At 44.6% G+C, this 22,914-nt stretch overlaps 2 protein-coding genes and 2 long non-coding RNA genes across 4 annotated transcripts; 2 read left to right on the forward strand and 2 right to left on the reverse strand.

The window, feature by feature from the left end:
- Window positions 1-1,336: 1,336 nt before the first annotated feature.
- Window positions 1,337-2,812, forward strand: LOC112844091 (uncharacterized). Its single transcript, XR_003216685.1, has 3 exons — window positions 1,337-1,530; window positions 1,778-1,921; window positions 2,719-2,812. It is a non-coding gene; the product is annotated as an uncharacterized LOC112844091 (long non-coding RNA).
- Window positions 2,813-5,284: 2,472 nt separating this feature from the next.
- On the reverse strand, window positions 5,285-6,000 carry LOC112844051 (uncharacterized). The gene is made up of 3 exons (XR_003216606.1): window positions 5,862-6,000; window positions 5,603-5,786; window positions 5,285-5,516 (listed from the first exon to the last, which is right to left on the reverse strand). It is a non-coding gene; the product is annotated as an uncharacterized LOC112844051 (long non-coding RNA).
- Window positions 6,001-12,479: 6,479 nt separating this feature from the next.
- Window positions 12,480-17,614, reverse strand: LOC109197397 (trace amine-associated receptor 8a-like). The gene is made up of 3 exons (XM_019352380.1): window positions 17,491-17,614; window positions 13,456-13,609; window positions 12,480-13,290 (listed from the first exon to the last, which is right to left on the reverse strand). Exons 1-3 carry the CDS (start codon window positions 17,612-17,614, stop codon window positions 12,480-12,482), a joined length of 1,089 nt encoding a protein of 362 aa, XP_019207925.1.
- A 3,963-nt stretch (window positions 17,615-21,577) lies between these two features.
- On the forward strand, window positions 21,578-22,714 carry LOC100694041 (trace amine-associated receptor 8a-like). The gene is made up of 2 exons (XM_013269419.2): window positions 21,578-21,738; window positions 21,904-22,714. The coding sequence occupies exons 1-2, from the start codon at window positions 21,578-21,580 to the stop codon at window positions 22,712-22,714; spliced, it is 972 nt and encodes a 323-aa protein (XP_013124873.2).
- Window positions 22,715-22,914: the final 200 nt, after the last annotated feature.

Raw genomic sequence — 22,914 nt, forward strand, 5'->3', positions numbered from 1 at the left:
CTAACATAAAATGCACTGTTAGTTGATTATTTACCTGCCGCATTAACGGGAGATGACGTGCAAACGTTACCGCTGCTGCTGCTGGGTTGAGATTCACGAGTCCGGAGCGGTTTTGTGAGCGAATGCTTTTGCATATTCGTAGTGTTTCCTCCCTTAATGAAATATCTACTTTGCAAGTATTGCAAGTTGCCCTGTTGTCATTCGTTCTCGTAAAGTATAAACAAACTTTTAAGCGTTTGAGCCGCTTAGGCGCCGTGTTTCCTGCCAGGTACCCTCCGACGCTCCGCAACGTGGTGACGTCATTCGGGGCGACTGGAATCGATAAGGGAATCGTTTGCAAAAATGGCAAACGATTCCAAGGAATTGAAACAGTGGGAACCGGTTCTCAACAAGAACCGGTTTTCGATACCCATCCCTAGTCATGATCCTGGGTCATTCGACCCAGCGTTTTGTGTTTCATTTTGGTATCACCTTGTGTTTTGTGTTAATTCTGATTTTGTATTAGTTCTTAGGGTTTGGTTCTGGTGTTTGGTGTTTTATTATTCCTACCTGTGTTCTTTCCCCCTCTGCTCTGTTCGTGTCCCTGAGTTTGTGTTTGTAAAACAGTTTGTGAATTTCCTGTTTTACTTTGAAGGTCTGTGTCTCGTTATGCCCATTAGTTCCAGCTGTGTCCACCCCGTGTGTCATTTCCTCATTTCATGGTTTGTATTTACAGTGTGTGTTTGCCTCTGCTCATTGTTGCGTTAGTTGGTATTTCTCTGTGTCTCTCTGTTCTCATCTCGTGTTCCTCTCCATGTTGCGTGTTCCAGGTTTATTAGTTTTTCCCAGTTTAGGTTCGTGTCTTTGTGCAATCAATCCTCGCCACCCTTGTTTCTGTTTATATTTCACGCATTGTAAACGCTCACCTGCATCTAGCCGTTTCCTGCATATTGGGTCCGTTTCCCTACAAACACCACACGACTGCTGCCCCAGCCGTCACAGACAGTCTGTGGGAGAGAGCCAGAGATTAATGACAAGTATGAATCAGTGCAGAGAGGTCTATTAACACATAGTGAGTGAGAAAGGTGACTGAAAAGGAAATACTCAATGCATCATGGGAATCCCCGGCAGCCTACACCTATTGCAGCATAACTAAGGGAGGATTCAGGGTCACCTGGTCCAGCCTCAACTATATGCTTTACCAAAACAGAAAGTTTTAAGCCTAATCTTAAAAGTAGAGATAGTGTCTGTCTGCCAAATGCAAACTGGAAGCTGGTTCCACAGAGGGCCCTGAAAACTGAAGGCTCTGCCTCCCATTCTACTTTTAAATACTCTAGGAAAAACAAGTGTTATGACATGCATAGGTTCTTTCTCTTCAGCACCCTCTGCTGGTCATAGTGGGAATACTCACAAGCTTATATTTTGGTGGGGTTTTTCTGTGTTCCTGTGGGTAGAGGAAACAGGAAGCTGATCGCTTGTTAGCCTGCAGAATATGCTGTTTGTCGCCTTAGATTCTCTTTAAAACGTTTCTGCCTTGGAGAGTTATTGCTTGTGAGTATTAATGTACAACATGTTTACAAGTTTATTTGGTGCATTTCTATTACAGAGATTTGTTTAGAAACCAGTTATTTCATCTGTTATGTTTGTCTTTGAGGAAGCTAAACTCACTAAATTGTATTGTGATCATTACTGAGTTGCTGTTGATTACACATACTATATAACAGTATAGTTCATATCCTAGAAGTGTGAGTTAAAAGGAAAAGACATCTTGTAACATTTACTTTGTGTTTGTTTTTAGTTTTACGGGAAGAAAAGGATGTCAATCACTGAGCTATTGACGAAGTAAAAAGCCTTAAACTTACTTCCGCCTCCAATGTTCATTGAAGCCGTTAGCTGTCTGTCAAGTTGGGCAAAGGGACGCACAATAAGGACAGAACAACAAGTAAGCCTGCAGTGTGAGAGCGAAGTGCTCTAATAGGGTGATATGGTACTACAAGGTCATTAGGATAAGATGGGGCCTGATTATTTAAGACCTTGTATGTGAGGAGCAGGATTTTGAATTCTGGATTTAACAGGAAGCCAATGAAGGGAAACCAATACAGGAGAAATCTGCTCTCTCTTTTTAGTCCCTGTCAGGACTCTTGCTGCAGCATTTTGGATTAACTGAAGACTTTTCAGGGAGTTTTAGGACTTCCTGATAATAAAGAAATTACAGTAGTCCAGCCTGGAAGTGATAAATGCATGAATTAGTTTTTCAGCGTCACTCTGAGACAGGATATTTCTAACTTTAGAGATGTTGCACAAATGGAAGAAAGCAGTCTTACATATTTGTTTAATATGTGCATTGAAGGACATGTCCTGGTCAAAAATAACTCCAAGGTTCCTCACAGTGTTACTGGAGGCCAAGGTAATGCCATCCAGAGTAAGAATCTGGTTAGATACCATATTTCTAAGATTTTCAGGGCCGAGTACACACTGTAATCCCTAACAGTTGTTCTAGCTCATAACTAATAAGCTCATAACACTCAAATGTCGTTTTGTAGTTGAGCAAACTATAAAGTATTGAGCTCTGTTGGCCTTTATGCAACTTTAATTGAATAGGGCTCAATATTTTTTAGATAATTTGTTTGGAACGCTCAAAAAGTTTAAGAAGCATATATTAGTGACATTCTGGTGGGTGGAGTCTTGTCGCTCCCTCAGGAAAGCTGAGTCAGCCATCTTGAATTTACTGTGATGCAGGGAAGTTTTGGCCAGCCCGTGTGGATTAAGAGTCCCCAATATCAACCCACCACGACCACCACCTTAATTTTTTCATCAACAGCCTTAAATTTGGTAAGTCTAATGTGTTTTTGTTTTGTTTTGTTTAAATTTAATTTCGATAAGCAGTCTTTTTTAAATTTTTAACTGGAAATATATTTGTACTTTGTGCACAGTGAATGTTTTTTATAAATAAATTCGAATCCAAGTAATTGTAACTTTAGAAGTTATCGAATGTGACAAATACGTAATGTTACTTCAAATTACAATGGTGTAATGTTTTGGCGGTTTTCCGTGGGGGACAACATTTCCCATAATGCATTGCATTCTTGCCCAGGAAATTGACGGTGGCAGTTCTAGCTCCATGCATTTGAACTATCTGCCAAAACTTTCTGCTGTTCATTTCTACCGGTTGTCGTATTCGCCGGTAATGCACGTGCGTATTGTGAGTATACTTATTTCAATAAGTGTCCGCGTTATACAGGCAGTAGTTCACGCTGGTGAGCTATGTGTATGTGTGTGCTAGCATGAAACGAACAATGCTAAACAACATGAGTGTGTTATCATGATGGTAATTAGACACGTTTGTATTTTTTCGTAGTCTCAAATGTGTGGTTGTGAGATAATCTCGAAATCCTTTTAACAGTTTAGAGGGGTATTCCACTAAGCGAGCTCTACAAGTCAAGGCTTGCGGAAAAAATGCCGAGGTCAACTACATCACCAACCTACCGAAGGATCAAACCCCAGCCACTCTGGAAAAAATGAGAGAACAGATCATGCATGAAGTCGAAAAGACTGAGAGAAACTACTTAGTCATAGGCAAGCTCATGGACACAACCTATGTCATACGTCGCCAAGACATTGTTGGAGCTGTTGGAGCTCCACAAGTGAGGGATGTTGTGGACAGATGGCCAGCCCTACTTATGGAGTCACAGGTAAAAAAAAAATATAAATATAGTCTGTCTCTTTACTGTTCTTCCAGTTTTTAAAAGTCTAGATTTTCAAACAATTTACCAAAAAGCAAATGGCAGATGTGAAATGTCAACACATCACCTATTTTTTTTTCCCCCATTCACAGTAAACAAAGTCTCTAGAAGTTTATTTATTTAAATTTCCTTTAGATAACACTACAAAGAATGACAAATAACTTTCTATTTTGGCCTTGGTTCTGACTAGAATTGCTCTTGTTTTGCTAACCTGAGAACTTTTTAAAATACATTCACAATTCTGTTCCTAATTCATCTTTGTTCATGTCTGTGTATTTCTGTTCATGTACAGGTGGTTGCAGAGTTCCACCGAATCAACAATGTTAACCTGCGCACTCAATTCTACAAGGAGCTGGACAGACACGCCTAGACTCATCACTTTGTTCCGAGACAAGGCCATCAAGACTCACAAGATTGCAGAGGAGCTAGCAAAGCTCATGAGAATTTATGACATTCAGGTAAATTTTTCATTTCACATAATTCAGAATTACATTAACAGATGGTTTGTACACAGCTGTAAGAAGCCATAGTGTCAATTGCTTCAACTGTGCCCCGAGATTAAGTGATTATGCCATGGATACAAGGTTGTCATTTTAGGAGATCTTGACAAAATGTATCCTATCAAAAAGTGTTGTGTTAAAAAGATTTATCAGCTTCAATTTAAAGAAGTCCAAACAAGTACTGTGTTTGTAAAAATTGGTTTACATTTGGAAGTTTTTCCTTTGTGAGTTGTTGAAATATTTACAATGGAAACTTATTAATTTAAAATGTGTATTACTAAAAATACGGTTATCCAAAATACTGAATTTACCATCTATGGCTAGGGTAGGGTAGGGTTACCCTTCTAGATTGACAAGTTTAGCCCATTACACAAAACGTTTGGACACCCCTGATCTATAACAATGACAATCAGAATATGGCTATCCAACACTTTGTTTTTACTCTGCATTTGTATAAATACTATTCTAATAGATATTGTATGTTCTTCTAGGAACAGCGTGATGTAAATACAAGACGGGCCCTCGTCCTTCATGCACTTCCTGTGTACCTGCGTGAAGATGCCTCCACGTTATTCAGGACTTGTGATGTAAGTGTACTGGCCTCAGCATCAACCCCTTTGCCTAGCTGTTCAGTCGAATATATGACATCACTCAGAACTCAGGGAGAACCAGGGTGTATATCAGGAAGGAGGTTCAACACAGTCCTCATCTGACTTGTTTTCTCCCATATATCAACTATTGTTGAATAAGATTGCAAGAAGATTGTTACACATAAACCAGAAAACATGAAAATAGTTGAAAGATTATTATACAAAAACAAATCTGCAGATAAAAACTATCTCCCTTTTAAAATTCAAGTGTTCGATTTTTTTGGAGGTGCCATGTTGTGGTCAGAGAAATGTGTGGTAAATAACAGAAACAAATATCTTGACATATATTTACTATTGAAAACATTTATTTAAACATATGTTTTGAAACCAAACCCAAATTAAGATTATTGTAATGCATCATGATGTATCGCATGTCACGGCCGAGGCCACCCCAAAAGTGAAAGGACTCAAATGCAGGACGCCGAACAGCACGTAAGTAGTTTTAGAGACGACCTTTATTTATTCAGTAAGTGTTTATAAACTGGAAAGTGAGGTTAACAAGTGCGAAGTGCCACAACTGAATCAAAGGGGTCTTAAGCAGCCTGGGCTAAGTAAGCAATCTGGTCTTGGTCAGTGAAAACAGCAGTTCCGAGGATTGGACTGGGGGGAAAGTCACACTGGGTCCAGGGAAAGGGTCAGAGTCACTGTAAATAGAGTACAGACGTTCAGGTATGGTTCAGGAGGAATATGGATAAGCTCTTCGTTCTGAATCTTCCTTTGTGCTGCGTACTTGCCGCGGGTGGTCGGTGGTGACGTGGAGGGGTGAGTGGTCCGGGTGTGTGGTCCGAGATTCCTGGCGTGGATGCAGGGAGTCAGGCAGGTGGTTCAGGTGAACAGCCCGTGGCACTGTCAGGTGGTCCAGCGTCCGGGTTGGAGCTCTTTGGCAGGGGTTAGTGTTTGGCAGCTTGGTGTGGCTATAAGAGAAACACACGATGAGACAAGGCAATTCACAAAACGAGTGCAAAATCACGGTGGTGGCCTGCACTAACTAGGGTTAGCTGAGAATCTGGCAAAGAGAGGTTAAGTGCGCTGGCCTTATGAGTCCCCGGCTAAATTACCCACAGGTGTGAGCAATCAGCAGAACACTGAGGCCCCTCCCAGGGGTGGAGATGCCGGCTCAGAGGGAGACACACTGGCACACACCCGGACCATAACATCGCAATATCAAATTAAATCGTTGACATTACAGGGAGTGCAGAATTATTAGGCAAATGAGTATTTTGTCCACATCATCCTCTTCATGCATGTTGTCTTACTCCAAGCTGTATAGGCTTGAAAGCCTACTACCAATTAAGCATATTAGGTGATGTGCATCTCTGTAATGAGAAGGGGTGTGGTCTAATGACATCAACACCCTATATCAGGTGTGCATAATTATTAGGCAACTTCCTTTCCTTTGGCAAAATGGGTCAAAAGAAGGACTTGACAGGCTCAGAAAAGTCAAAAATAGTGAGATATCTTGCAGAGAGATGCAGCAGTCTTAAAACTGCAAAGCTTCTGAAGCGTGATCATCAAACAATCAAGCGTTTCATTCAAAATAGTCAACAGGGTCGCAAAAAGCGTGTGGAAAATCCAAGGCGCAAAATAACTGCCCATGAACTGAGAAAAGTCAAGCGTGCAGCTGCCAAGATGCCACTTGCCACCAGTCTGGCCATATTTCAGAGCTGCAACATCACTGGAGTGCCCAAAAGCACAAGGTGTGCAATACTCAGAGACATGGCCGAGGTAAGAAAGGCTGAAAGACGACCACCACTGAACAAGACACACAAGCTGAAACGTCAAGACTGGGCCAAGAAATATCTCAAGACTGATTTTTCTAAGGTTTTATGGACTGATGAAATGAGAGTGAGTCTTGATGGGCCAGATGGATGGGCCCGTGGCTGGATTGGTAAAGGGCAGAGAGCTCCAGTCTGACTCAGACGCCAGCAAGGTGGAGGTGGAGTGCTGGTATCATCAAAGATGAGCTTGTGGGGCCTTTTCTGGTTGAGAATGGAGTCAAGCTCAACTCCCAGTCCTACTGCTAGTTTCTGGAAGACACCTTCTTCAAGCAGTGGTACAGGAAGAAGTCTGCATCCTTCAAGAAAAACATGATTTTCATACAGGACAATGCTCCATCACACGCGTCCAAGTACTCCACAGCGTGGCTGGCAAGAAAGGGTATAAAAGAAGAAAAACTAATGACATGGCCTCCTTGTTTACCTGATCTGAACCCCATTGAGAACCTGTGGTCCATCATCAAATGTGAGATTTACAAGGAGGGAAAACAGTACACCTCTCTGAACAGTGTCTGGGAGGCTGTGGTTGCTGCTGCACGCAATGTTGATGGTGAACAGATCAAAACACTGACAGAATCCATGGATGGCAGGCTTTTGAGTGTCCTTGCAAAGAAAGGTGGCTATATTGGTCGCTGATTTGTTTTTGTTTTGTTTTTGAATGTCAGAAATGTATATTTGTGAATGTGGAGATGTTATATTGGTTTCACTGGTAAAAATAAATAATCGAAATGGGTATATATTTGTTTTTTGTTAAGTTGCCTAATAATTATGCACAGTAATAGTCACCTGCACACACAGATATCCCCCTAAAATAGCTAAAACTACAAACAAACTAAAAACTACTTCCAAAAACATTCAGCTTTGATATTAATGAGTTTTTTGGGTTCATTGAGAACATGGTTGTTGTTCAATAATAAAATTATTCCTCAAAAATACAACTTGCCTAATAATTCTGCACTCCCTGTATTAGATAAATATGACACAAACCACTGCAGTGCAGTACCTGTAATACCTACAGCGTGCTCTAATCGCGCTAATAGGATATTATGGTCAACAGTATCGAACGCAGCACTGAGGTCTAGCAGGACAAGCACAGAGATAAGTCCACTGTCAGAGGCCATAAGAAGATCATTTGTAACCTTCACTAAAGCTGTTTCTGTGCTGTGATGAGCTCTGAAACCTGACTGAAACGCTTCAAATAAGCCATTCCTCTGCAGATGATCTGTTAACTGTTTGACAACTACTCTTTCAAGGATTTTTGATATGAAAGGAAGGTTGGAGATTGGCCTATAATTAGCTAAGACTGCTGGGTCTAGAAATGGCTTTTTGAGTAAAGGTTTAACTACAGCCACCTTGAAGGCCTGTGGTACATAGCCGATTATTAGAGATAGGTTGATCATATTTAAGATTGAAGAATTAATTAATGGCAGGACTTCTTTGAGCAGTTTTGTAGGAATGGGGTCTAAAAGACACGTTGATGGTTTGGAGGAAGTAATTATTGAAGTCAACTCAGAAAGATCAATTGGAGAAAAAGAGTCTAGATGAATATCAATGGTACTGAAAGTAGCTGTAGATAATGTTACATCTGTAGGATGATTATTGGTAATTTTTTCTCTAATTGTTAAAATTTTATTTGTGAAGAAGTTCATGAAGTCATTACAAGTTAACGTTAAAGGGATGGTTGGCTCAGCAGAGCTCTGACTGTTTTTCAGCCTGGCTACAGTGCTGAAGAGAAACCTGGGGTTATTCTTATTTTCTTCAATCAGTGAAGACTAGTAAGATGTTCTGGCTTTGCGGAGGGCTTTCTTATAAGGCATCAAAGTTTTTTTCCGGGCTAAATGATGATCTTCTAAATTTGTGACACGCCATTTCCTCTCCAGCTTACGAGTTATCTGCTTTAGGCTACGTGTTTGAGATTTATACCACGGGGTCAAGTACTTCTGATTTGAGGCCTTATTTTTCGCAGGAGCTACAGTATCCAGTGTCATATGTGGTGAAGAGGCAAAATCAATTCACCTATACATTGTGTATTGTGCCTTAATTAAGTGTTCCCTGGTGTTTCTCAGTTGCAGTGTGTGTTACTACCAGTAAGTTTGGTAGTTCATGAAATAGAAGAGCTTCTGTTCCTGTAATATTGAGTTTTGTTTTAAAAGGTGTACAAAAACAGAAAATAAAGTATTTCAAAAGACATGGAGTATATCATAACGAATATATAATTCATTCCGGTGTGAGCAATTAAATTTTATGTATCTAGCACCAAATCACAACAGCAGGCATGCCGGCTTGGACGTCGCCCGGATCAACAAGGTCCACGTCAGGTGTTGAGGAACCAGGGCACCCTGACGACAAGTGGGCTACTGGAACAAGAAGGCATCGGTGGGCAAGAGACGAAAACAGAGCGTTGTTGGAATGCTACTACGCAAGTAACCCTGGCGGAAGGGGTTACATGAATAGGATGAGGGACCTATGGATTCTTCGATACCCAACATCCACAATGACGGCGAAACAACTAGTAGCTCAGTGTTCCAATATTCGAAAGAAGGGACTGCTCTCACAGCTAGAGATTGACGAGGTACAACATAAATGCTACGGCAAGGAGGAGTCAGGACGCCAGGTCAGGGGGGAGATATCATCACCCCCACCCGAGATTGGGTACATAGCCCCAAGTGCAATAGGAGAAGGATCGTTGAGTGCGAGAGGAACTGACCTGAAAGATAGGATCATGGCCAAGCTTGAAACCTAGATCCCCCATAGCCGGTTACCAAGATTACGTGAAGTACCCTCAGAAGGTCTGCTAGATGATGTTAATGCAGCACTACGGACAATACCTACGACCACGATTACCGACACTAACAAGCTGATCTACACTACGGCAACAGTGATCAGTGAGATGCTTGGCTACAAGTTGAACAGCCACAAGGGGCAGTACCCTCCATGGAGAAGGAGGCTAGAGGGCAAGATCAAAGTAGCATGGAGGGAGGTTAGCCAACTAACGGAGTTGCAGAAAGGTGCGACAAAGAAGGTGCATAAGTTAAACAGCAAGCTGTCCATACCTGAGGCCTTGGAAACTGCCAAGCAACGACTCACAGCCTTGGCCAGCCACTTGAGGAGGTACACCAGAGAATAAACCAGCTGTTCTCCACAGAACCAGCAAAGGTGTACTCTCAGTGGCAAGGGAACAATAAGAGAACAGCACCACCAAGGCTGGAGATGGAGCAATACTGGAAGAGCATATGGGAGAAGGACGCAACCCATAACGGCAATGCTCAGTGGCTAGTGGATCAGAGGGCAGACCATAGCGACCTCCCTGAACAGGGTCCAGTAACCATCACAGTGGCAGATATCCAAGAAAGGGTCTCCAGTATGAAGAGTTGGACAGCACCAGGGCCTGACATGGTTCACGCCTACTGGCTGAAGAAGCTGACTGCACTCCACGAGCGCCTGGCAGCACAAATGAACCAGCTGCTAGTTAACGAGAGACACCCGGAATGGCTAACCGAAGGCCGGACGGTCTTGATCCTCAAGGACCCCCAGAAGGGATCGGTCCCATCCAACTACCGACCAATAACCTGCCTCAGTACTACACGGAAGCTCCTGTCAGGCATCATATCGGCTAAGATGAACAGGCACATGGCTCAATACATGAGCGGGGGACAGAAAGGGATTGGCAAGAATACCAGAGGCGCAAAACACCAGCTACTGGTAGACAGGACAGTCAGCCGAGACTGCAAGACCAGACTGACCAACCTGTGCACTGCCTGGATTGATTACAAGAAGGCCTATGACTCAATGCCCCACAGCTGGATACTGGAATGCCTAGAATTGTACAAGATCAACAGGACCCTAAGAGCCTTCATCAGGAACTCAATGGGGATGTGGCGTACAACACTAGAGGCCAACTCCAACTCCAAGCCCATAGCAAAAGTCACCATCAAGTGCGGGATCTACCAAGGAGATGCTCTGTCCCCACTGCTGTTCTGCATAGGCCTTAACCCCCTCAGTGAGATAATTGACAAGACTGGCTACGGATACCAACTATGAAACGGAGCAGTTGTCAGCCACCTCCTGTACATGGATGACATCAAGCTGTATGCCAAGAGTGAACGAGACATTGATTCACTGATCCACACTACCAGGCTATACAGCAATGACATCGGGATGTCATTCGGGCTGGAGAAGTGTAGTCGGATGGTAACAAAGAGAGGGAAGGTAGTCAGAACTGAGGGGATTGAACTACCAGAAGGCAACATTGCAGACATAGAGGACAGTTACAAGTACCTGGGGATCCCGCAGGCGAATGGGAACGATGAAGAGGCCGCTAGGAAAGCTGCAACCACCAAGTACCTGCAGAGGGTCAGGCAAGTCCTGAGGAGTCAGCTGAACGGTAAGAACAAGATCCGGGCTATCAACACCTACGCCCTGCCCGTGATCAGGTACCCTGCTGGGGTAATAGGCTGGCCAAAGGAGGAGATAGAAGCCACTGACATAAAGACAAGAAAGCTCCTGACCATGCATGGAGGGTTTCACCCCAAGTCCAGCACCCTGAGGCTGTACGCTAAGCGGAAGGAAGGGGGCCGGGGACTGGTGAGTCTCAGCACCACAGTCCAGGATGAGACAACAAACATCCAAGAATACATCACGAAGATGGCCCCAACTGACCGAGTGCTCAGTGAATACCTCAGGCAGCAGAAACCCAAGAAAGAGGAGGGAGACGAAGAACCATCATGGAAGGACAGGCCCCTGCACGGTATGTACCACCGGCAGATAGAGGAGGTGGCTGATATCCAGAAATCCTACCAGTGGCTGGACAAAGCTGGACTGAAAGACAGCACAGAGGCACTAATCATGGCAGCACAAGAACAAGCTCTGAGTACAAGATCCATAGAGGCTGGGGTCTATCACACCAGGCTAGACCCCAGGTGCAGGCTGTGTAAAGATGCCCCTGAGACAATCCAGCACATAACAGCAGGGTGCAAGATGCTAGCAGGCAAGGCATACATGGAACGCTATAACCAAGTGGCCGGCATAGTGTACAGGAACATCTGTGCTGAGTATAACCTGGAAGTCCCGAGGTCAAAATGGGAGATGCCCCCAAGGGTGATGGAGAATGACTGAGCTAAGATCCTGTGGGACTTCCAGATACAGACGGACAAAATGGTGGTGGCTAACCAACCGGACATAGTGGTGGTAGACAAACAGAAGAAGACGGCTGTAGTGATCGATGTAGCGGTTCCGAATGACAGCAATATCAGGAAGAAGGAACACGAGAAGCTGGAGAAATACCAAGGGCTCAGAGAAGAGCTCGAGAGGATGTGGAGGGTGAAGGTAATGGTGGTCCCCGTGGTAATCGGAGCACTAGGTGCGGTGACTCCCAAGCTAGGCAAGTGGCTCCAGCAGATCCCGGGAACAACATCGGAGATCTCTGTCCAGAAGAGCGCAGTCCTGGGAACAGCTAAGATACTGCGCAGGACCCTCAAGCTCCCAGGCCTCTGGTAGAGGATCCGAGCTTGTAGGATAAACCGCCCGTAGGGGCGTGCTGGGTGTTTTATATATATATATATATATATATATATATATATATATATATATATATATATATATATATATATATATATTTGGATCTGGAGCACTTGCTTTTATTTTGCAATTTTAAGTTTTTAGAAGTTAAGGAACCAAAATTTTGATTGAGGCCACAGGCTAACTAGCTGCCAACAATAGAAAAGAAGAAGTAATCTGTGTAATCTGGGCAGTTTATATATAATATATATTTGCAATTTGAAATATGGAAATATTATTTTATTTATTTGCCCTGACTTGAAGGGCTTATTTCAGTCACAGCATGCTGGCATCACTGGAGCCAGACTTGACTATTTGAAATGTAACAATAAGTTTAACAGATTTTCTAAACCATGGGTAGAAAAAGGCACTGATGATAGGGTTGAGACAGGAATTAAAATAAAACAAACATAAAAAAAAGGTAACTGATAAAATATCAAGCAGTGTGTCCTGGCCTGAAAGTATTACACAGTAATATGGGAATAGGCATATCAGAAATGCAAGAATAACAACGCCAAGAGTCCTAGCTGCTTTCAGTTCAGATTTTTTTGGACTTACTTTCCCCCTTTGTGTGACAGCTGCAACATGAGGTTGCATGGTCCGAATCTGAAACACGGCCACGGCAAATACTCTGAGATACAAAATTACAATGACAGTAATGGGAAGGAGGAATGTCAAAATAAGATCGGCAACCTGTATTGCAAAGTCAACATAAATCACACACTCTCCAAAGCAGGAATTAAACCTGCCTGGTTTATCCAGGTTATCCTTCAATAGCACACCGACAAGTAGGAGCGAGCAAATCCAACACATTAAGACACAGGTCTGAACTCTTTTTGGAGTGACTTTGGTGGGATAATGAAGAGGATCACAAATGGCCACATAACGGTCAACTGAAATGAGCACCATGGTTCCTACTGAGGCAGAAGTAACAACTATGTCGCAAACATAATACAACACACACATCAGGTCACCAAGATACCAACAACCATCTATGAGCATACTTTGAAAGCACATATTGAGACCCACAAAGAAATCAGAGACTGCCAGGGAGAGGAGGAGGTGGTTTTTAGGGGTGTGGAGCTGCCTGGAGAGATAAGAGATAGAAAAATACATATTATTTGTAGCATCAATTATTCCAGCTGATCATCCACATCAAAACATTGTGAAAAAGTTGTTCTGTTTAAGTTATTTTATGTCAGTCCTTTTCTCCTGTACAACTGCTAGACTTATAAATGTATTAAGTATCTACTTGAAGTGGGAGATGGAGATGATGACCAGCAGGTTTAGAGCCACAGTAAGAAGAGAAATGGCGGTTAGAATTACATAAATAAGCACTGAGTCTGAGGGAGAGCGCTTTAATCTACTGCAGGAGGAGTTGAGATTTGGAAAGCAGAGTTCAGTTTCTGCCATCATCAGTTAGAAGCGCTTATGAGCCCCTGACACCTTTCTAACAATCTCAAATGTTATAACTTTGTCCCTCTTCTAAGATTCTTTCTTACTTGAAGATTAAAGTCCCTCCTCTTTTGCTGTGTAGAGACTCTAGAGATCCACAGACCAATTACCTTCTCAGTCAGTTTGTAATGAACATTGTAATATATAGAGATTAAAGTTATCTAGCACTTTTAAAACTAAAAGTGTTCTACTAAAGATATTATGCACAAACAAGAAATTTACACAAGTAAAGTTGAAAGGGGTTTGTTTTAAAATTTTAAAAAAAGAAAACCTTTTCAGACACTTCAGCGTACTTCCTGGTGACCACTGGGTTTGTTTTATAATTTTTTAATACATGTTTTCTTGTTTTCCTATTAATAACATAAAATCACTGCATGTAAAAGTCCAAGTCCAAAATGAAACAGTTCAGGAGGCCAACCGCGTGGCCAGCAGCTGAGGCGACTGAGCAGGTCGCTGAGGAAAGAGGGAGCTCACAGCTGGCTCTGAACACTGTGGCTGCAGGTCAGGGAACTGAACAGGAGGACGAATGGGCAACTGAGCTATGGGAGACTGGACTACAGACTGGACTCACTGGAGGGCAGGAGACTAGACTAGAGGAGATGCAACAGACCCCGACTTAGGCCTCCGTTCGTTGCCTTTTTATTGAAAACACAGTTGCAACACACACAATAGTTTACACAAGCACCTCCCACCGTAAAACCCCCCAATGGTTCTAAGACAAGGCACTATGTGTGTGTGTGTGTGTGTGTGTGCACATGTATGCATGTGCAAGAACGTGTGTGTGTGTGTGTGTGTGAATGTATGTGAGAATGTGTGTGTGTGTGTGTGACCTCCTGCTCACCAAAAGGATCATAAAAGTGACTGAGTCACAGCTGCCCTCATCCTGGGAGCTGGCACAGGCAACGGCTGGGCAGCTGCCATCCCCACCCGAGGAGCTGGTATGGGTGCAGGGACTGAGAGAGCCTCAGCCGGCCTGGGAGCCGGGGTAGTGACCAGCTGAACCTCAGCTTTCCCCACCTGAGAAACTGAAACGGGTGCAGAGAAAGGCCGGGCCTGAGCTGCCCTTGGAGCAGGAACACAGGTAGATGAAAGAGCAGGCTCAGATAAAACAGTCTTGGAATGAGTAGACCTAGGGTTTACATACACAGGAACCGTAACAACAGATTTATCAGACATTGTTTTGGCCCTTCTGCCACCACTATTTACAGTCTTTAACTTAGCAGTCTTTGGAGGTGTGGAAGTGCAGTGATTGTCCTTCATAAATACCAGCTCAGAAGGAGCTGAACGGAAACAGTTTTCCCAGTCTATGTCATCGTCCAGTATAGAAGCACCGAAAGGATCGGCGGTGAGTCTATTGTTTTTTATGTTCGGAGAAGCGGGAGAAAAAGAGTCTTCACTTACCGTGGGGATTAGGTCAACAGAGTCCAGTTTATGGCAGCATGTGGGCTGCTTCATACCGTGTACATTATAACATACCATAATAGGCCCATTTCTCTAATATACTTACATATCTATATTATTGCTAATATATGTTGTAATATATCTATATCACGGCTAAAGCACTTCTGGATGGATGCAAACTGCATTTCGTTGCCCTGTACCTGTGCATGTGCAATGCCAATAAAGTTGAATTCTATTCTATTCTAAATTATTAATCACTTCTTATCGTTGCAGACAGTGAAGGCGCTACATGGAAATTTTGATTTTTCTCATTGCTTTTTGCATGTACCGTGGTGAGAGGCTCAGCTATTAACCCCACCCGTGTATGAATGTGTGTGTGAATGGGTGAATGACTGGATATGTAAAGCGCTTTGGGGTCCTTAGGGACCATAAAAGCGCTATATAAATACAGGCCATTTACCATTTACCATGAACCAGGAACACTGTCGCTGTGAAGCAGCGTGCCAGGGTTCTTGGGTGTTCACCCAGTGTTTTCAGTTGTTTCATGTACAGTTTATCCACCTGTTAACATTTCCTGTTTTCATGTTTACTTCCTGTGTGTTATCAGTTCAAGTATGTTCAGCTGTGTTCTCTCTGTCTGGTCCCTATTCATCATCATTAGCCAGTGTATTGTCCAGAGGAGAAATATTTTACTGCTATTATTTGCTGCTATTAGTATAATCATCATTACCATTTCATTATTAAGAGTGATGTTGCATGCAGATGCATTCAGATGTTTAAATATATTGGTATTATATTAGTCTTTATTACAAGTCCAGTAAGAACCACTTTAAATGGTTGAGTTGAATCTATAATTTTAAAGGCTTTTGAATGTTTTTATATTCTTACACATAGTCTTCAGTGGGTGAGAGACTGAGTTGCAGGCTGACAGGAAACACGTCTGCAAGGCATGCTTTTGCAGTGAAACTGAAAGCAGACTCTGAATGCAAGTACTGTGAGTAGGATATGAAACTGTATTAAGCTTTTAGTAGAGGCTTTTGATTAAAACATCTATTCAGTAGATTACATATATAGTTCCAGTTAGGTTATTATGTGTAAGGATGAGCCTCTGTTCTGGTGAAAGGTCAGAAGTGCAACGGGTGAGATGTGAGAGCATGTAAGGGCGAGACACCCATAAACACACATACAGACACATATAGTGAGAGAGGTCATGACACGTACGCAGTACACAGCACGCACGCGCCCCCGCACGTGCACGCACACACATATTAGATAGACTCCTTTGAGTAGGTAAAAGTTTAATTATGTTTTGCTTGCGACTGCAAAGTTGTGCATGAGTGACATTTTGTGCAGAACGTGGACCTGATGTTCCAGAAGATAAGCCTGGGCAGGATGGAGACAGGAAGCACCTGGGTTCGAGCCGAAGACGATGTTCGTTTTAAACTATGTTAAAAGTCATTGTGGTTTTGGAGTGACGTATGCTTTGTTTGAGTCTGCCTGGTAACAGGAAGACTGCCAACCCTATAAAGCCTTTGTTTGACTATTGTACGTTAGTTCGACGCTGAAATCTGCACAGCGTTCGGACTCACACATGTGTTCATTAAAATGCCGTCTAATTTGCACCCGGCTGGATCTGTGGTTATTTTTGGATTTCCCCTCAATATTCTGAACCTTAACAGTATTTAAACCCTCAGTGTCTCTCTGTTCAGCGTCGTGTCATTGTTGATGTTAGTGTGGTCTACTCTGTATGTGTGTTCAGTTCAGCCAGTCATTTCAGTTCAGCCAGCCATCCTATCTTCAGTTCACCTGCTCATGATAATAAACACCAGCCTTCACCTACCTGTGAGTCCAGCTTTTGGGTCCTCCTTTCCTCACCCACACGGCAACCACTGACAGAATGACATGACCATGCATTGTGTACTGTAAATGACCACGGCAGACCCGGGTGCACGTTCAAGCTTTGCACCATACTTTATTAATACTTTCACGGTTGCTGTACATCCGCACCCAGAGCTGCAGCTCTCCCGCTGCCAGCTCAACATAACAACAACAACCCCAACCACAGGACCCAATATAATATTTAAGTCAACGGGGCGTGATTGCAGATGCCGTGCAGGTGCGTCCACCTTCCCTGCACGGCACCGCAGGCCATGCCCCGCCACATGTACCCAGCGAACTTTTAAAGTAGAAGGAGGGAGTGCTCCTTCGCTGGACGGAGCAGCGTAGGGGAAAACAGCGGCTCCTCATGGAGAGAGAGCACTTCTTCCCCAAGGCCCGCTCTGGGCGGGCCTTGGGGACGCTGCATTCTTCTGCCTGCTGCCTCTCCTGCATCGGAGCATTTGCCGCGGAGAGTGGGCATCACTAGCCAAGCTTCGGCCGCTCGCTTTCTCACCACTCCACTCATCGCTCGCCCGCCAGCCGCTTCACTCACCAGCCTCTCCATCTCGCCATGGCACAGCGGCTCCACCTCCCACTCGGCTCAACGGAGGCTCCCGCGCCAGAGGCTCAGCTATTAACCCCACCCGCTTCCTCTTCCCGGAGAAAGCGGCCCACATGCTGCCATAAACTGGACTCTGCTGACCTAATCCCCACGGTAAGTGAAGACTCTTTTTCTCCCGCTTCTCCGAACATAAAAAACAATAGACTCACCGCCGATCCTTTCGGTGCTTCTATACTGGACGATGACATAGACTGGGAAAACTGTTTCCGTTCAGCTCCCTCTGAGCTGGAATTTATGAAGGACAATCACTGCACTTCCACACCTCCAATGACTGTTAAGTTAAAGACTATAAATAGTGGTGGCAGAAGGGCCAAAACAATGTCTGATAAATCTGTTGTTACGGTTCCTGTGTATGTAAACCCTAGGTCTATTCATTCCAAGACTGTTTTATCTGAGCCTGCTCTTTCATCTACCTGTGTTCCTGCTCCAAGGGCAGCTCGGGCCCAGCCTTTCTCCACACCCGTTTTAGTTTCTCAGGTGGGGAAAGCTGAGGTTCAGCTGGTCCCTACCCCGGCTCCCAGGCCGGCTGAGGCTCTCTCAGTCCCTGCACCCGTACCAGCTCCTCGGGTGGGGATGGCAGCTGCCCAGCCATTGCCTGTGCCTGTGCCAGCTCCCAGGATGAGGGCAGCTGTGACTCAGTCTACCCCCACACCCATTCCCTTTTCTCGGATGGGGGCGACTGGTGTCCAGCCACCCGTGCCTGTCCCAATATCCAGGGTGAGGGCAGCCAGAATCCAGCATGACTTCCCTAGAGGCTCAGCTGAGACTCTCCAGCCGCTGTCCTCACGCTCTGAAGGCTCGGAAGAGCTAGCCTGTCCACCCACCAGTTCACCATCTCATCCACTCCCTCATCCAGCTTTCCACGGCCTAGCACTGTCTCTGCTTAGGCTAGCTGACCTATCTCCAGCTCAAGCACCAGATGCGCCAACCCAAGCTGCAGCTTTGTCTCCTTCGCTAACCCAGTCTTCAGCTCAGCCATTAGCCTCGCCAGTCCAGTCAATTCAGTCATCTGCTGTTCAGCTTCTGTTAAAGTGAATTGTTAAATGTTGTCATTTTTATGCTTACCACCTCTACATTGTTTCAAACTCTGTGATCAAGGCATTCCTTTGTCCCCCTCCCCAGTCTCTCGAGGTTCTGGGAGGAGGCTGTAGTGTTTTATCACAAGCACATCCCTTGTGAAGATTCTGTTTGATGTTGCTTCCTGCTTTTATGATCCTTTTGGTGAGCAGGAGGTCACACACACACACACACACACACACATTCTCACATACATTCACACACACACACACACACACACACACACACACGTTCTTGCACATGCATACATGTGCACACACACACATGTGCACACACACACACACACACACATAGTGCCTTGTCTTAGAACCATTGGGGGGTTTTACGGTGGGAGGTGCTTGTGTAAACTATTGTGTGTGTTGCAACTGTGTTTTCAATAAAAAGGCAACGAACGGAGGCCTAAGTCGGGGTCATTTGTGGTAGGATTCGAAGTGCGTTCCTGAGACACCGACTGGGGCCTCCCTTGTGCAAGTAAAATTGTTATCGACCGCTGTTGCCTTGTGTTTTTCCTTCATGGGACTATGTCCCTAGATTAGCGGGGTCTGACTTTAGACCCAACATTATTTGGTCCTTCTGAGCCGGATACCAACACATCGCATCCACTGAGAAGGAGGGAACTCTGCTAGCAGCCAGCGTCTGGAACGCCTGATGAAAGACGTGGTGCTTAACTTTGTCACCAAGCCGGAGAGTTTGCGTCTGAACTCCTCTCGGGTTGGATGGCGATTGACGGGATCCAGAGACTTTTCCGATGAACGAAAACAACGCAAACAGTAAGTAGAAAAGGCCTTATGCGTCACCGGCACTGCGCGTGCAGACGCGAGTCCGGGGGAGCGCTGGTCGCACAGGTGCACGCGGACCTAAAACAATAGAGAGCAGCTACGTGACCGTGCGGTTTCTCGCAGGTACGGGAGTGCGCCAGCCGTGCGGGAAGGTCGCAGGATAGCAAAGAAAAGAAACGGCTCCGTAGCTGCACAGTTTCACGCGAGCACGGGAGTGCGTTGGACTGTGCGGGCAGGACGCAGGTCCAAGAGAGCTGTGTGTGCAGACGCAAGCGACAGAACTTTTGTGTGTGTGTACGTGCGGGCCAGACATGGTCTGTGTGAGTGTGGCTGATTGTTGTCTTGTAATGGGGAATAAACTGAGTAAGTCTGCCTTGAAAGGGGAGGAAATACACTGCAAAGTATTTATTGGGCAGCACGTAGTATGTAGATCGATGTAGAATGAAGTGAAATTGTGCGCAAAGCAGAAGTGAGTGTCAATGTGTCTGACGTCACGGTGTGTGTGTGAGAAGCGGTCTCCAGCTGGGGCAGACATGATTCTGCAGGTCACCTGCCCAGTGGACACAAAGGAAATAAAATAGTTGTGTGGATGAAATATGAATGATAAAATGAAGAGTGTTTGGTGTTTGTCAGCCTGAAACAACTGTAATGCCACTTTCTGTTTTGAAGGAAGGATTTGGGCTAGAGACAGGTGATAAGCATTATGCTCCACCGCCTGGTTCTGACCAAGGCTTCCCTTGTTAGCAAGTTAAAAGACCGGTTGAAGATGTTCTGTTATGTCTTGTGTTCTTCATGAGGAATAAGTCTCTAAACTAGCGGGGCATGTGGAAACACAGACCTAACAGCTTCCAGTCCAGTCGGTTCAGCCGCCTGCTGCCCAGCTTCCAGTCCAGTCAGTCCAGTCCCCTGTAGCTCAGTCTCCTGTTCTCCATTCACCTGTAGCTCAGTCTCCTGTCCTCCAGTTGCCTGTAGCTCAGTCACCTGTCCTCCCGCCGCCTGTGGTCCAGTCTCATCCTTCCAGTCAGTCCAGTCTCCTCCTGTCCAGTCAGTCCAGTCTCCTCTAGTCCAGTCTGTTGCATCTCCTCTAGTCCAGTCTCCTGCCCCCCAGTCAGTCACCCAGTCTCCTGCCCTCCAGTCAGTCCAGTCTGTAGTCCAGTCTCCCGTAGCTCAGTTGCCCGTTCGTCCTCCTGTTCAGTTCCCTGACCTGCAGCCACAGTGTTCAGAGCCAGCTGTGAGCTCCCTATTTCCTCAGCCAGAGGCCTCCACAGCTGCTGGCCCAGCCTGTCTTCAGCCAGAGGTTTCCGCACCTGCTGGCCCTGCAGCTGCTTCTCCGTCACCACCGGCTCCCACGCAGTTGCCTGCAGCTGCTGCTCCGCCTTTCGCTGGCTCCCACGCCGTTGCCTGCAGCTGCTGCTCTGCCGCCATCTCCTCGTCCACGTCGGATTTGGCGTCAGCGGCCACCTTCCAGGCCACTGACTGGACTTTGTCGCCCGCATGGTCAGCCTCCGGACCTGCTCAGTCGCCGCCACTGCCTTCCGCATGGTTGGCCTCCGGGCCTGCTCAGTTGCCGCCACTGCCTTCTGCTTGGTCAGCCACTGGACCTGCTTACTTGCCGCCACTGCCTTCCACATGGTCGGCCACCGGACCTGCTCAGTCGCCTCAGCCGCTGGCCACGCGGCTGGCCTCCTGAACTGTTTCATTTTGGACTTGGACTTTTACATGCAGTGATTATATGTTATTACTAGGAAAACAAGAAAATATGTATTAAAAAAGTTATAAAACAGATTAATACCCAATACCATTACAACCCAGTGGTCACCAGGAAGTATGCTGAAGTGTCTGAAAAGGTTTTCTTTTTTTTTAAAATTTTAAAACAAACCCCTTTCAACTTTACTTGTGTAAATTTCTTGTTTGTGCATAATATCTTTAGTAAAACACTTTTAGTTTTAAAAGTGCTAGATAACTTTAATCTCTATATATTACAATGTTCATTACAAACTGACTGAGAAGGTAATTGGTCTGTGGGTCTCTAGAGTCTCTACACAGCAAAAGAGGAGGGACTTTAATCTTCAAGTAAGAAAGAATCTTAGAAGAGGGACAAAGTTATAACATTTGAGATTGTTAGAAAGGTGTCAGGGGCTCATAAGCGCTTCTAACTGATGATGGCAGAAACTGAACTCTGCTTTCCAAATCTCAACTCCTCCTGCAGTAGATTAAAGCGCTCTCCCTCAGACTCAGTGCTTATTTATGTAATTCTAACCGCCATTTCTCTTCTTACTGTGGCTCTAAACCTGCTGGTCATCATCTCCATCTCCCACTTCAAGTAAATACTTAATACATTTATAAGTCTAGCAATTGTACAACAGAAAATGACTGACATAAAATAACTTAAACAGAACAACTTTTTCACAATGTTTTGATGTGGATGATCAGCTGGAATAATTGATGCTACAAATAATATATATTTTTCTATCTCTTATCTCTCCAGGCAGCTCCACACCCCTACAAACCACCTCCTCCTCTCCCTGGCAGTCTCTGATTTCTTTGTGGGTCTCAATATGTGCTTGCAAAGTATGCTCATAGATGGTTGTTGGTATCTTGGTGACCTGATGTGTGTGTTGTATTATGTTTGCGACATAGTTGTTACTTCTGCCTCAGTAGGAACCATGGTGCTCATTTCAGTTGACCGTTATGTGGCCATTTGTGACCCTCTTCATTATCCCACCAAAGTCACTCCAAAAAGAGTTCAGACCTGTGTCTTAATGTGTTGGATTTGCTCGCTCCTACTTGTCGGTGTGCTATTGAAGGATAACCTGGATAAACCAGGCAGCTTTAATTCCTGCTTTGGAGAGTGTGTGATTTATGTTGACTTTGCAATACAGGTTGCCGATCTTATTTTGACATTCCTCCTCCCCATTACTGTCATCGTAATTTTGTATCTAAGAGTATTTGCCGTGGCCATGTTTCAGATTCGGACCATGCAACCTCATGTTGCAGCTGTCACACAAAGGGGGAAAGTAAGTCCAAAAAAATCTGAACTGAAAGCAGCTAGGACTCTTGGCGTTGTTATTCTTGCATTTCTGATATGCCTATTCCCATATTACTGTGTAATACTTTCAGGCCAGGACACACTGCTTGATATTTTATCAGTTACCTTTTTTTTATGTTTGTTTTATTTTAATTCCTGTCTCAACCCTATCATCTATGCCTTTTTCTACCCATGGTTTAGAAAATCTGTTAAACTTATTGTTACATTTCAAATAGTCAAGTCTGGCTCCAGTGATGCCAGCATGCTGTGACTGAAATAAGCTCTTCAAGTCAGGGCAAATAAATAAAATAATATTTCCATATTTCAAATTGCAAATATATATTATATATAAACTGCCCAGATTACACAGATTACTTCTTCTTTTTTATTGTTGGCAGCCAGTTAGCCTGTGGCCTCAAATATATCAAAATATTTGTTTTGGTTCCTTAACCTCTAAAAACTTAAAATTGC

The sequence above is a fragment of the Oreochromis niloticus genome, linkage group LG16, assembly GCF_001858045.2.
Source record: "Oreochromis niloticus isolate F11D_XX linkage group LG16, O_niloticus_UMD_NMBU, whole genome shotgun sequence".
NCBI classification, from domain to species: Eukaryota; Metazoa; Chordata; class Actinopteri; order Cichliformes; family Cichlidae; genus Oreochromis; species Oreochromis niloticus.